The sequence below is a fragment of the Phaseolus vulgaris genome, chromosome 4 (assembly GCF_051622355.1).
Source record: "Phaseolus vulgaris cultivar YP4 chromosome 4, ASM5162235v1, whole genome shotgun sequence".
NCBI lineage: Eukaryota > Viridiplantae > Streptophyta > Magnoliopsida > Fabales > Fabaceae > Phaseolus > Phaseolus vulgaris.
The window spans coordinates 9,152,130-9,165,591 of NC_143501.1; the positions used below are offsets into that span (position 1 = coordinate 9,152,130).

The 13,462-nt window shown below is 30.8% G+C and overlaps 1 protein-coding gene across 4 annotated transcripts; it reads left to right on the forward strand.

The window, feature by feature from the left end:
• The first annotated feature begins 4,581 nt into the window (after positions 1-4,581).
• Positions 4,582-10,876, forward strand: LOC137837132 (Rubisco methyltransferase family protein). 4 transcript variants are annotated; one of them, XR_016520380.1, is made up of 13 exons: positions 4,582-5,086; positions 5,414-5,489; positions 6,725-6,930; positions 7,076-7,162; positions 7,258-7,350; positions 8,409-8,563; positions 8,673-8,757; positions 8,839-8,925; positions 9,005-9,124; positions 9,372-9,473; positions 9,559-9,729; positions 10,070-10,267; positions 10,593-10,876. XR_016520380.1 is itself a non-coding variant. In XM_068646001.2 (13 exons), exons 1-11 carry the CDS (start codon positions 4,751-4,753, stop codon positions 9,724-9,726), a joined length of 1,515 nt encoding a protein of 504 aa, XP_068502102.1. In that variant the 5' UTR covers positions 4,582-4,750; the 3' UTR covers positions 9,727-9,729; positions 10,070-10,115; positions 10,564-10,876. The 4 variants fall into 4 exon arrangements, 3 of the variants coding, with proteins under 3 accessions (XP_068502102.1, XP_068502103.1, XP_068502104.1); XM_068646001.2 differs by having other exon boundaries at positions 10,070-10,115; positions 10,564-10,876; XM_068646002.2 differs by having other exon boundaries at positions 10,070-10,115.
• Positions 10,877-13,462: the final 2,586 nt, after the last annotated feature.

The window sequence follows — 13,462 nt, forward strand, 5'->3', positions numbered from 1 at the left end:
TATTGACACACTTCATTAATGAAAACCTACAATATAAACATATAAAATAGTTTTTTACACTAGTGTGCTAACATAGATTTCCATAATTGATCGATTCTAATTCAAATGTCTTCAATAAATAATCAATTTTCTTATGAACAAACTTTTAGCAAAAACAATTCTCAAAAGCACAAGAGCAACTAAAAACCGAACATTTCAATAGTCAATTTCAATTTTCCAATTTAAAGGGATATAAGAATAAATTGCATAACCATATTCTGGACCACATGCATTTAAGATACTGCTACAAAATATATGACTAATCAATAATTCAATAATTATAGACAACATTTTATATATTATAGAAGTTACAGTAAAATCAATTAATTCTTATTCTTAGCTAAGTGAATTCTTTCAATCCTAGGAACCAGAATCACAACACTAATAACTCCAATTCAAACTACGCGAAATACAAAACTAAACTAAAATATTAATATTTTAAGCGAATTTCTTTTACTTTTTAACTTAAAATATTAATATATGTTATTATATTATCACAATAGTTGTTTAATTGTTGTAATTTCTCTTTGGGTGAGTGTTAAATATACTTTTCTAATAAATTATATTTTAAAATTAAAGGTGATGATTTATAAAATAAGGCAGTACAAATGAGGGGCATTAATTTCTTTGAAAGTACAATGAAGAGAAAGGAATAACAAAAAAGGTTACAATAATTTATATAATAAATTACTAAATGATATGATCATAAATGAGAAGGGAAAGATAAGAAAAGAAAAAGTGAAATAGATGTATGATGTAAAAAAGGGTAAATATTAATCCCTCTTTTCCAATATAAGAAGAGCAGAAGTGGGATAGAGGCACCCTAAACAAGAGTTCAAGATAAATGGGTATGATGACATTCTCCATAACTTTTTCTATCATCATTCCTTCTCTGCACTTTCTTGAAGGAACCCACCAATGCCCTTAGAAAGGCAAACAAGCTTTGTATAGCATTCCTCCACCACTATTTCTTATTCAACTATTTTCAGTGTTAATCTATTCAACAAATAACAAATGGAACATATAACATTTCATCATCGCACTCTGTTTTCATACGTATAGTGATGGCTTTTTATGGTAATTCTATTGTTAGAAGTAATAATTTGTTCCTTAGAACGAATATCGAATTCACAGAAAATAGTTGAATAATTAAGTAAAAGATTCACTAAATATAAAACAAAATAATAAAGTTTGTTGAGATTTATTATGGCAATGATTAACAAGAAAACAAGTCAAAGAGTTGTTGCTTCAATTGGAAAAATAGGGATTGAGTTTCATCTAACTCACTCTTTTGTATTTTGATTAGCATGACAATATTGTGTCCTTTGATTGATAATGATGCCAGTATAAAAATCATTTATATCGATTTTTCGCATATTTATAAAAACAAATTATCCTTAAGATCAGACGTTAATAGCAATTAACATTTCAAATATATTCCTAGCATTTAAAAAAATGTTAAGTATTATCATTTAGGTCAGCACCTTAGAAGTACTTTCCAGTCAAATTTAAGATTTTAGATCATGGTAAACTAAGCATTACAAACAAAACAATAATACCAATCATCAATCAAAAACCAAATATTATATTTAGATATCACCTCAATACATAAGAGTTTGAATAGATTATTCTCAATTCCAAAAGGTAGAATTAGTCACACATGATGATTGTTACAAGTAGGGAGAGCAATAAAAGAAGATCTAAGATGCTTATCCTTTACGGCTACCTCCTCTAATGTTTCTCACACCTCCTATTCTCCCAATTGGGTTACAATTTACCCAATGATGTTTTTCTCTCAATCTTGCACCTAGGGTTGTGCCTCAAGTCTCCTATTTAACCTATTTGGCTTGGGTTATGTGTAGCGTATCTAAATTTTTTATTAGGGTAGTTTCTAGGGTTCATTTTCACCCTTTTTTGGGCAAATTCTTCTTGCATCTCCACTGGTTCTTTCTGCACCTTCATAATATATTTTAAATATCAAATGTATCATTTTTTTTAAATGAATGTCAGATTGACTAATCTGAAACTTCAAACAGAATTCAGGATTGTGTATGGAATTGTACAATCCAAATTGTAAACTTAAAACACAAACCTGATTGTACAATTCGATACACAATTCTTGATTCGGTTTGAGGTTCCAGATTGGCCAATCCGATATTATCTAAAAAAGTATTCATTCCGTCACTCAATATTGACAAAGGTTCTTCGCATATATTGAAATGAGATGTTGTTATAGCCACAAGCCAAAAGCAAACACTTTACACGTCTAACAATGTGAAACATGGATCAAAACTCGTTGAGAGAAAAATGATTCAAACTTGATTACTTGGAATACATGGTTAACCTCACATTCATTTCCTTCACAACTTTATTAATGGGTACATAAAAAATCTTCTTTATCTCCTCAAAATCCAAAGCATATGGCTTTTTCTGCTAGCACTAGACACTAACATCTGCTCAATATTTTGCACCTCCTCTTTCTTCATACAAATCGCACAATATTTTCTTCACACAATCCGAAACCTCAAATTAAATATGAGATTGTGCACCGAATTGTACAATCCGATTTGTGTTTTAAATTCACAAACCAGATTGTACGATCCGATACGCAATACCAAATCTAGTTTTAGGTTCCGTATTGGTCAATCTAGTATTCATTTAAAAAAGAAGGGTATATTGATATTTAAAAATTATATGGAAGTGTAGAGAGAATTTGCATTTTTTTTATCATATGATCATGTTTTTTTAAAAGCATGGGCCCATTTAAATGACCCAGAATTTTTATTATTTGCAACACGCTTTTTATACGCACAATCAGCTTTTTGGAAAAGCTTGAGTCCATTCAAATGACTCAACATTTTTATTATTTGCAGCACATTTTTTTTCTATATATGCACCCTCAGCTTTGAAAAGCATGACCTCATTCATTCGGCTAGACATTTTTATAATTTGCAACACATTTTTTCTATATATGTACCCGCAATTTTCTGAAAAAGCTGAAACCATTTGTTTAGCCTAGATTTTTAGACTGTTTCTTCCTGCACCTCCATACCTTTTCTCACTTCCATAAGTTTTCAAATTTCCAAAAATACCCCTTTACATTATTCTGGATCACGTAATTCGGAAGTCATTTTTCAAATAATTAGCTACCGGATTACATAATTCGGAAGCCATTTTTCAGATGCATGATTATTCTCTGGATTACATAATCCGGAAGTCTTATTTAACTTTTGGTTTATGTAATCCGGAAGTCTTTTTTCAAATGAGTTTCCAAATTACATAATCCAGAAACTACTCTATGGGATGATACAAGAAGGACAAAAATATATTTTCATTTTGAGTATGGAGGTGAAGATATGGAGGTACAAGAAACCGTCAGATTTTTATTATCTGTCACTAGCATTTTTATTTTATTGGGCAGTTCGTTTGGCCCACTGTTTCGTTATTTGTCACATTTTTGTTTTTTTACATATACGACATGGTTTGACCAATGAGTGAGTAAATAATGTATTTTATGTGAAAATTGTAGGGAGTAAATAAATGTTTTAAAGCGTTAAATTTAAAAATCATATTAATAATAAGAACCAATTTGTACTAATAATAAAAATATTGACAATAATGCCTAAATCAGTATAATATACATATCATATAACTAGGTAATTAAAATAATGAAAAATTATTTGATTATTTATTTATAAGTAAATAAATAAATTATTTTTAAATTATTAAAAAGTAAAATTGTCTAACTAAAATAAATATAAATAATTATTTTGATAATTTACATTATATTTATAAATTTATTATATATAATTATGTTTTGATGACAATATATAATATAAGGAGATGCATGTTTAAGATTTGTGTGTCTTTGTGTTTTTGTATTTATTAAAATAATTATATGTATAATAATATATGTAAATGAGGCACGATGAAAAAGATATGTTTTCACTAATTTAATTATAAAGAAAATATAAAAAAATTAAAATTTGATATAAAAACAAAGGCATAAATTAGAAAGACATGAATTAAAATAAATAAAATTACAGTAAAAATAAAGGATAATTCAAATAAAATAAAAAGATGTTAGATATTATTTATTACCATTTTCCATTCAATTTACACAATTAATTTAACGATCCATGAATTTAAGAATATTTTGAATTAGTATAAAATGATTGATTTTTATAATTAAAATAATAAAAAACATTTATCCATTTATATTAACCACAAGTAAACAATATTAAAAAAATAAGATAATAACTAAATTACCTAATTAACACAAAAATTAAACTAAAAAATCAATTCACAAATATAAATTATTTTGATACTAGACATACTAAACAAATTTAACACCAACTCAATTATGAAAAACATGAAACTTAAACCTTTAATTTCTAATATAATAACACTTATGATAATTATTTTAAATTATTAAATCATCACACATTTTTATTTTATCAAATCAATTAAATTAAATTTTCATTTTTTTTCTTTCACTTTCTAATTGAAACAAAATATTAAAAAAAATTAGTTATGAAAACACCAGCTGTCTCTTTGTGCATTTTTGTTTCCCTGTAAACCAAATTCTCATCTCTTTTTCATGGTCTTATCCTTCTCCACTGCATTCACAACACTAACCAAAATATCTCTTTAACTCAACATCTTCAACAAACACTTCTTCTTGCACCCAATTTCGTAAAACCCTAATCCCATGGAACTCTCGCGCCTCTTTGTTTCCGACACCTGCTTCTTCTCCCCTCCGATTCGCTATTCCCCTTCGCCGGCGGCGCTATCCACCTTTTTCGCCGTAAACCTACGCATTAACCGCCGGAGGAGGAGGACCTTTTACTCCGCCTCCAACAACGACACCTTAATCGCCGGCGGCGGTCCTGCGGTTGCCGGCGCCGGAGAGAAGCACGAGGAGGACCTGAAATCTTGGATGCACAAACACGGTCTCCCGCCGTGCAAGGTTGTTCTCAAAGATAAACCTTGCCACAATGATCCCCATAAGCCTATACATTACGTTGCAGCGAGTCAAGATCTTCAGGTTCATTCACCCCTCAAAAATATTATTATTGTTGTTATTGTGTGTGTGATTGTTTCATGAACAAAAGACACTGATACCCCTGTTTCTTCGAAATTTACACTCTTTTTAACTTTACATTAACCTCCTTCGCATAGAATATAATGTGTTCTGGGTGAGCAGGGAGTGTTCTTGTAATGTATTTCAAACATTAAAGGGTCTGTTATAGGAATAGCAAGGTAGGAGAATGTGTGAATTTGGGGAAAGCCACAGTAGTGTTGATGTAATTTGGTCTTTCTTTGATGGGGGTTTTGTGATGATTTACTTGGGGTTGTCTTTCTCTCGTTGCAGGTTGGCGATGTTGCATTCTCCGTTCCTAATTCCTTGGTTGTTACGCTGGAGAGGGTATTGGGAAATGAGACTGTTGGTAATTGTGCAATGTTTTTATTCTTTGGTCTTGGCTTTGTCTTGCGCCTATTCCCATAATTATACAATGCAATTGCATGTGTTTCGATTTTTTTAAATTTTATTTACTAATTTGCTAACAAGTGATGGAAATTAGAATATCTGCAAAAAGGAAAAACATCTTGGCCTTGTTTGTTTATTGCTTTTAAAAGCACTTTTTTGTATCTTCTAAATTTTTTTGTTTAATCCTTAGGAAGCTTATTTGTAAGTGTTTGTCGCTTGAGTGTATTTTTGCTTTATGGAAGTTTGTTCCTTAATTATTTGAACAGAACATTTGAATGAACCAAAAGAAGAGGATGAGAAAACATCACCCAACTGTTTTTCTTTTTAGTTTTTAAGAATTTTCAAAATTTAGTAGAATTTGCATGAGAAATTAATCATCAGATACTAAGATGTGTGGATGGATTTTTGCTTTTTACTTCTTACAGGTCACAGTCATTCTTAATTTGAACACTCTAGATCTTAGAAAAACGAAGTTGATGATCCTTCCGAAGTGTTTAATTGTTTTGAACTCTATGCTTACCATTGGTTGTTATTGAAAATGTAGAAAATAGACCAAATTGAAAATGATTATCACGTATAAGAACACAAAATATAGTATTTATTGATAATTTGCGTGTATAAGCTCTCAATTTATATTTAGTATTTAAACTTTACTATGTTAAAATTTTCTTTTTGGATTAATTTTGATAACATAATATTGAATATTAGCCTTTTTTTGGGACATTGATTAGCAATATTCACTTTTTGCAGCTAGCAAAGATAAGGGCAATGGTTGGTTTTTAGTATGTCATGGCTTATATGGTGTTAACTTCATTGATATAGAGGACTATTCACAAGCTTAAATTATTTTATTAGATTAGTGATAGGTATTTTTGGTGGCAGAATGGCATGCTCCTTTTGTTAATCATTTTTTGTGTTAACAAGACATTGGAAATTGTTTGGAGTAGGTATGGTCACTTTGGGCAACAAAATATGTATAGTCATGGAAATGAATCTGGAAAACACCTAAAAGTGAATTATTTTGCACAGTGGGAAAGACAGTTTATGTTCTTTGTACTACTTGTTGCTATTGATTTGTGTATCAGTGTTGTCCAGGTGTAATTAAAACAAGGTATCAATTGATTTGGGGTGTATTAAATATTTAAATGTTTCAAAATTGAAATTAATACCTTGTGATTTTTATCCTTATTGCAGCTGAGCTATTGACAACAAACAAATTGTCCGAATTGGCGTGCTTGGCATTATATCTGATGTATGAGAAAAAACAGGGGAAGAAGTCTTTCTGGTATCCATACATCAGGGAGCTCGATCGTCAACGAGGTAGGGGCCAGCTGTCAGTGGAATCACCTCTTCTATGGTCAAAATCTGAGCTGGACTACCTGTCAGGAAGTCCAATTAAGGTTAGCCCCTCCCCTCTCTTCTCGTTAATGATGTTACTATTATTCCATATCCATTGTATTGATGAGCAGCAATATTAGGTTAGTTTAATGCTTGATATTTTTCAAATATAACTAACCAGACTAAATTATGATGTCTGTGATTTAGGATGAAGTTATTGAAAGGACAGAAGCAATAAGAAAAGAGTATAACGAACTTGACACAGTTTGGTTCATGGCAGGATCTCTGTTTCAGGTGGTAAAAAGTACACTAGAACAAGTTCAGTTACTGAAATAGTGATTTACATTTTGACATTTAGTTCTTACATTATGTGCTTAAATATAATGCAGCAATATCCGTATGATATTCCCACTGAGGCTTTTTCATTTGAGATTTTCAAACAAGCCTTTGCTGCTATTCAGTCTTGTGTAGTGCATTTACAGGTAAAATTTCCTTGTTATCCGTTACATATCTATGCAGGTAAACACCAAATTAAATAGTGGCTGTTTAATCATTTGTTCATGGAATCAAATTACCTAAATCTAAAATGTTGTAATCTTCTATGGTACAATTAAAAAAGTTTTACTTATTTTATCTAATTTGTATATATATTTTAAGTGATTGTTGGATTTTTTTAGATGAAATGATAATTAATAGAAAAATGTACTATTAGTATTGTTACTATGGAATGTGTTTGAGGTTTTGTTAGGCAGGGAAATAATGAGAAAGTGGAAGGTGTATTATAGAAGGAAATTTAAAAATAAGTAGTTAGGATGTTAGCTGTACGGGGGAGAGATTTTGTGCGAAAGTCTATATGTAGTTCATCCATGATAGGGGGTGGGGGTTACGAGAGCCTTTGGTTGTTGTAAACAGGGAATACCCTGTGTGAAAGGAATTATCTTCCTTTGTAAGTGGATGTTAGTGTACAGATTTGTATTTTTGGGCTGGAATAATACTACACAGACTTGGCTTTATGTTCTTGGGTTGGTGTTATCTTTTCACTGACGAGGCATGCATTAGTTTCAGTAAGTATGCATGGATATTATTATAGATCTAATTTCTTTTACACAGTGCAGTAATTTTTGTGCGGTCCTCGGATAGCTGTTGCCATTAAATTTGGTTATTACTTTAATATTTCATGCTAGACTTCTCAATGATTTTTTTTTGGGTAAAATATGTTTTTGTCCTCTCTAAAATATGTAAATTTCATTTTAGTCCCTTTCTAAGTTGTTTAGATAGTGTTTTATTAAAGTAAAAAAGGGGTTTAGAGGGACCTCAAACTGACATTTTCGAGGGAATAAATATGAACATTACTTATTTTAGAGGGACCAAAAATATATTTTACCCCTTTTTTGTGAATATTCACGTTGATAGATTGTGTTTTGCTTCTGCTATTTAATGTGTGCTGGGAGCTCAGTGCTCTTCTTCTGTCTGGACATAAAGATTCCCTTATTTTTTCTGCAACTGGCACAAATTGACTGCTTATCCTTTTTGAAATCAGAAAGTTAGTTTAGCTCGGAGATTTGCTTTAGTTCCCCTGGGACCTCCTTTACTTTCCTACCAAAGCAACTGCAAGGCAATGTTAACTGCTGTTGATGGCGCTGTTGAGCTTGCAGTTGATCGCCCATATAAAGCTGGGGACCCAATTGTTGTCTGGTATGTTACTTCATTTTATTGAATGTAATTGGAATAAGCACATGGTTTGAGGACTTTTTTTGTTCTGTGTAGGAACTAGGTTATAATATTTGCAGTTGGTCATTTTCAGGTGTGGCCCACAACCTAACTCAAAGTTACTTATAAACTATGGTTTTGTTGATGAAAATAATTCCAATGATCGTCTTATAGTTGAGGTATGAGTTGGACTTTTACTTTTGTTTTTTCCAGTATTTTGTTTAAATTCAAATTTAACCTTGTTGATACAACTGTTCCAGGCAGCTTTAGATACTGAAGATCCACAATATCAAGATAAAAGAATTGTAGCTCAAAGGAACGGAAAGTTATCAGTTCAAGTTTTTCGTGTATTGATACTGAACCTACTCTTGTTTAAGGTTATTTAGTGAATTTGATCATTAATTCCTTATTTCAACCTTTGTGCAGGTATATTCTGGGAAGGAAAGAGAAGCTATTTTAGATATGCTTCCTTATCTGCGTTTGGGCTATGTTTCAGATCCTTCTGAGATGCAAACTGTGATCTCCTCTCAAGGTCCAGTTTGTCCTGTAAGTTTGTTTCATCCTTTCCTTTCCTTGTTTGAATTTTAAGAATGTCATTGTCACAGTCGAGTATTTGTCTTATCCATATGCCTCTTTCATATATTGATATTTCATTACATGAGGGTTTGTTCTTGGAAGTTCTGTTATTAATTAGATTATGATTTTATTCCCTTTTCCAAAACAAAATTATTCTTATTTAAATAGAGAGAGGAACTCTTTGATGTGAAAAGTTGATTCTATTTATACATTATAGGTAAGCCCTTGTATGGAACGGGCTGTGTTGGACCAGCTGACAGATTATTTCAAGACTCGGCTGGCTAGGTACCCTACAACGTTGGCTGAAGACGAATCTATGGTACTGTTTTCTATCATTAGAAGTTGACTATAATGTAATGTTAGACTTGTCAACTTTTTCATTGAGAATTTATGTCTTTCATTAGCTGACAGATGGTAATCTGAATCCAAAGAAGCGAGTTGCTACCCAATTTGTTAGGCTGGAAAAAAAAATGCTTCATGCCTGTTTGCATGCAACAACTGATTTCATAAATCAGCTTCCAGATCACAGTATATCTCCCTGCCCGGCTCCCTATGCACCTTTATTAAAATGAAAGGTTAGACTCTTGTTTGAAACAGCATAATCATGTTCTTAGGGTTTGTTTGAATGAACTTTTCTGTAAACATTAATAGGAGAAGAAATCAAGAAGGAAAAAAGAAAAAAAGCTTTTCCATAAACTAAAATTAGCAAATTATTATAGATGTCATCTTAGCTTCTCTAGAAAGTAAATGTTAACTAAAGCATAAGCTAATTTTAGTTTATGGAGAAACTTTTTTCGTTTTTCTTTTTATTTTAGTGTCCTATAACTGCTCATGGGGCAATTTATCCAAATAGACCCATAATGAATTGAAAATTTCTGCAACGAAGTTCCTTAACTTTTGTCATGTACTTTGTAGGAACTGGATGTCTGTACTGTAAAAATATATGAATTTGGTGAACCAGGTCAGTAAAAATATATGTTCTTGATGTGGACCCTATTAGAAATCCCGAGTTAAGGGAATATGTAGTTAATCCTCCTCAGCTTTGGTTTATGATGCTCGTGTTTCTTTAAACTTCTAGCTGTGTGCAAAAAGCATCCTTCGTTATGCAAACCGGTAAATATCTACTGAATTTAAGATGATAATATCTTTGAATTACAAAATAAATAAAGTTAAGAAAGAGTTTACATTGCATAATCCATTTTTTTATATATAAAATGTTGTGCTGGGTTGATTGGTAGTTATATAATTAGGATTTTCTTTTCTCAGATTTCTAACTTGCTTAGTAGATACATATGCATTATGAGTTTCAGGTCCCGTATCTAAAAGAAAATTAGTTCATGAAGTTTGATTTTGGAAAACCATGGTGCATAGAACAAAGTAATTTCTGAATACTATGATGGATTTCGTAGGTCAATACAATCATATATTTGAATCACAGGTCAACCAGCAATGATGCAAGAGTTCTGGATTTAAAAGGTTACGGCGGCTGTGCTTTTACCTCTGAAGATAAAATTTCAATGTGTTTTTTCGTGTTCGTTGAATCAGGCGTTGCTTCACTCCCTAGGTAAGTAAGGAAGCATCATTTGATCAAATTTTTATTTTACTGTCTTAGTGTAGTTACACTGATCATTATATTTGAGTGTTGGAACGACAACTTCTGTAAATGGAAACATGAATCACAATATCTAATTCAATTGTGTACATAGTTCTATTAATTTTTCACGTCAAGCCATCTGATTGTAGTTTACTTAAAAAGTTATATATAACATGTAATATGTTCTTCCTAAAAGTAATTTGGAGCAATAGAACTAACAAATTTTTAAGTGATACTAAGAAATTTACGAAGAGAAGAAAATGTGGAAGAAAAATTTTGTTGAAACCTTCACTAAAATATCCATTGGTAATAATTGAAAGGATCTTTAAAACATTTTGAGGGGATAGGGGAAGCCAGATTTAAATGACTGAGCAAACTAAATATTTGTTTTTAGTGATCACTCGACAATTTTCTTACTAAAATAAAGAATTAATATTTTAAAAAACAAAATATGCAACGTTATCCCACATATATTAAAAGCTTAAAGAAAATATAAGAAATTATTGGATGCTTTATCTCTTGGATGTAATGTGCTAATTATGACAGCAACCTATATGTACTAGAATTAGACTGATAGGATTTAACATATTGAAACTGGTATATAAACAAAAAATACTCGGTGTATTCTTATCGCTTGCGAGAAGAATGTATTTCTTGTTGGGGGTGGGAATGCGGGCTGGTTCATCCTTCGTTTAGTTTGCAAAATGCATGCGAGTCGGGTTGGCTCGTCTCGCATTAGAAGTGCCGACTCATTTAATTGGTATGTCCCCCATAAGAAGTAACTTGCAGGTCTCTGCGCTAGTTCATATAAGTATCATTTTTTTTTAAAAATTAAAATTTCATTAACTATAAAAAAACTTATTGCTACTTTTGAAAAATTAAAATTTTATCCGTATTTCAATTTACTTAAGATAAAAATATAAATTCAAGATGAGGGTTGTTAGAAAGTTTAATTAAAAATAATTAAAGTTTTGCTTTGCATCTATTTTTTCCTATATATGTATGTAAATGTACAAGAGTATCTTATCAAAGTTTTGTTACAAAATATTTTAATGAAGATGACTAATTTTTTAACTATCCTATTGAAATTTCTTCTTTATATTATTTTTTTATTAACAAATTTTAAATATAAGACTTTACTTAAAATTAAATCCAATATCACTCTTAATACTAACTCCTTTAGATGATTAAAATAAAATATTTTTTTAGTACATTAAATTCAACTGTTTTAAAATAAAATAAAATAAAGGTCACACTGCAATAATAGGTGAATGGAGTATGATTTTTTTTTTTTAAATAATTATTTTTTTATTTACGCAGACCAACCTGCCCCCGGTCCACTGTTGGCTCGTGCGAGGGACAGGCCAAAGCGGGTCATCAGACTAGAATAGTGAGCTTGTCTCGCACTTTTTGGTAGCGGGCAACAAATTGACCCGCGTGGTCCATCCCGCATTGCCATCCTTAATTTCTTGGACATATTTTTTGTTATGTTGTTTTGTTAGTTAAGTCTTGCCAATTGGTTCGTTCTCTTTACACTATATAAAGATAGGTAAATATGTTGTAAAATAATACAAAATTAGCATTTTTGTTTGTTTGTTGTTCTCGTTTTTCCCTTTCCTATGATCTTCATAAATGTTTTAGTGAAACTAGACGATTTAATGATTCAGTTTCTTACTTTGGATGCAAAAAGTGAAGCCATGCATCAAATCATATTATCCTCTTCAAAATTTTGTAGATAATCCGTTGCGCCTTGGTTTCTTAGTGAAGAAGATTGTGATGTTGGAAAAGTCAATCCAACGTATAGTGTTTGGAAATAACTAGAGTAAATGTATTGATATGGTTATATTATTCATTATTCTGATCTTTCCTCTCTCTTGTTCTTTGCAATATTCATTCCTACGAGGTTTGGGATAAAATATGAGTATTTTCTTCAATAAATGAGAGTTAGAGTGTTTGAGAGTGATATTGTTCAGTCCTTTAAGGATTATCTTATCCTTACTATCTTTTGTATTTGATAATCCATCTACATTAAAAGATCATTATTCTTGTTTTCCCCTTAGTTGGAGAAGTTCATCGAGGAATGAGAAAGGAATTGGGTTTTCATGCAACCTTAACTTTCAAACTGTAATCCAAACTCAATAATTTTATTGACCATGTTGTCATTCTTTTAGCGGACTCCGACTTTTGTAACACTTGTTTGATGGGATAGCCAATCTATATGATAATTTTCAAAGTTGTGAAAATATTGGTGTAGTCTTGCACTAGCTTATCAATCACTTGATAACACTCTTTAGTGGATTGCAAAGTGAAACTCATAAAGTAAATAGGGCTTTTTTTTTTTTTTTTTTTTACCTTTTTCAAAATACTAGTACTAAGCCTATAGTTGAGTTTGACATTACTAAGTAAAGGATGAAAATGGTGAAAAATAGAAAAAACACAAGAAGGAAAAGTTGAATTGTGATTTCAATTAACTTTGAAAAATTTTCAAAAAATATCATTTGATTTGTCATGGTAAAGAATGTGATTTGATTTGTGAAACAAACAAAAATATTTTTATTATATATCTCATGTTAGACATACTTTATCAGTCTCTTAGAATCATTAGTCTAGATATTTTATTATTCATTTAGATTAAGGAATTGACTATAACTTTTTTGTTTGGGAGACAACATTTGATGTATACTTGACTTATGAAGGAATTTTAATGGATCCAA

What these genes read in the sequence shown, in the direction of transcription:
- LOC137837132 (XM_068646001.2), top strand. Translation starts at nt 4,751, where the DNA reads ATGGAACTCTCGCGCCTCTTTGTTTCCGACACCTGCTTCTTCTCCCCT. An exon ending in CAGCGAGTCAAGATCTTCAG is followed by an intron (nt 5,087 to 5,413) that starts GTTCATTCACCC and finishes CTCTCGTTGCAG; the next exon opens with GTTGGCGATGTTGCATTCTC. An exon ending in GGGGACCCAATTGTTGTCTG is followed by an intron (nt 8,564 to 8,672) that starts GTATGTTACTTC and finishes GGTCATTTTCAG; the next exon opens with GTGTGGCCCACAACCTAACT.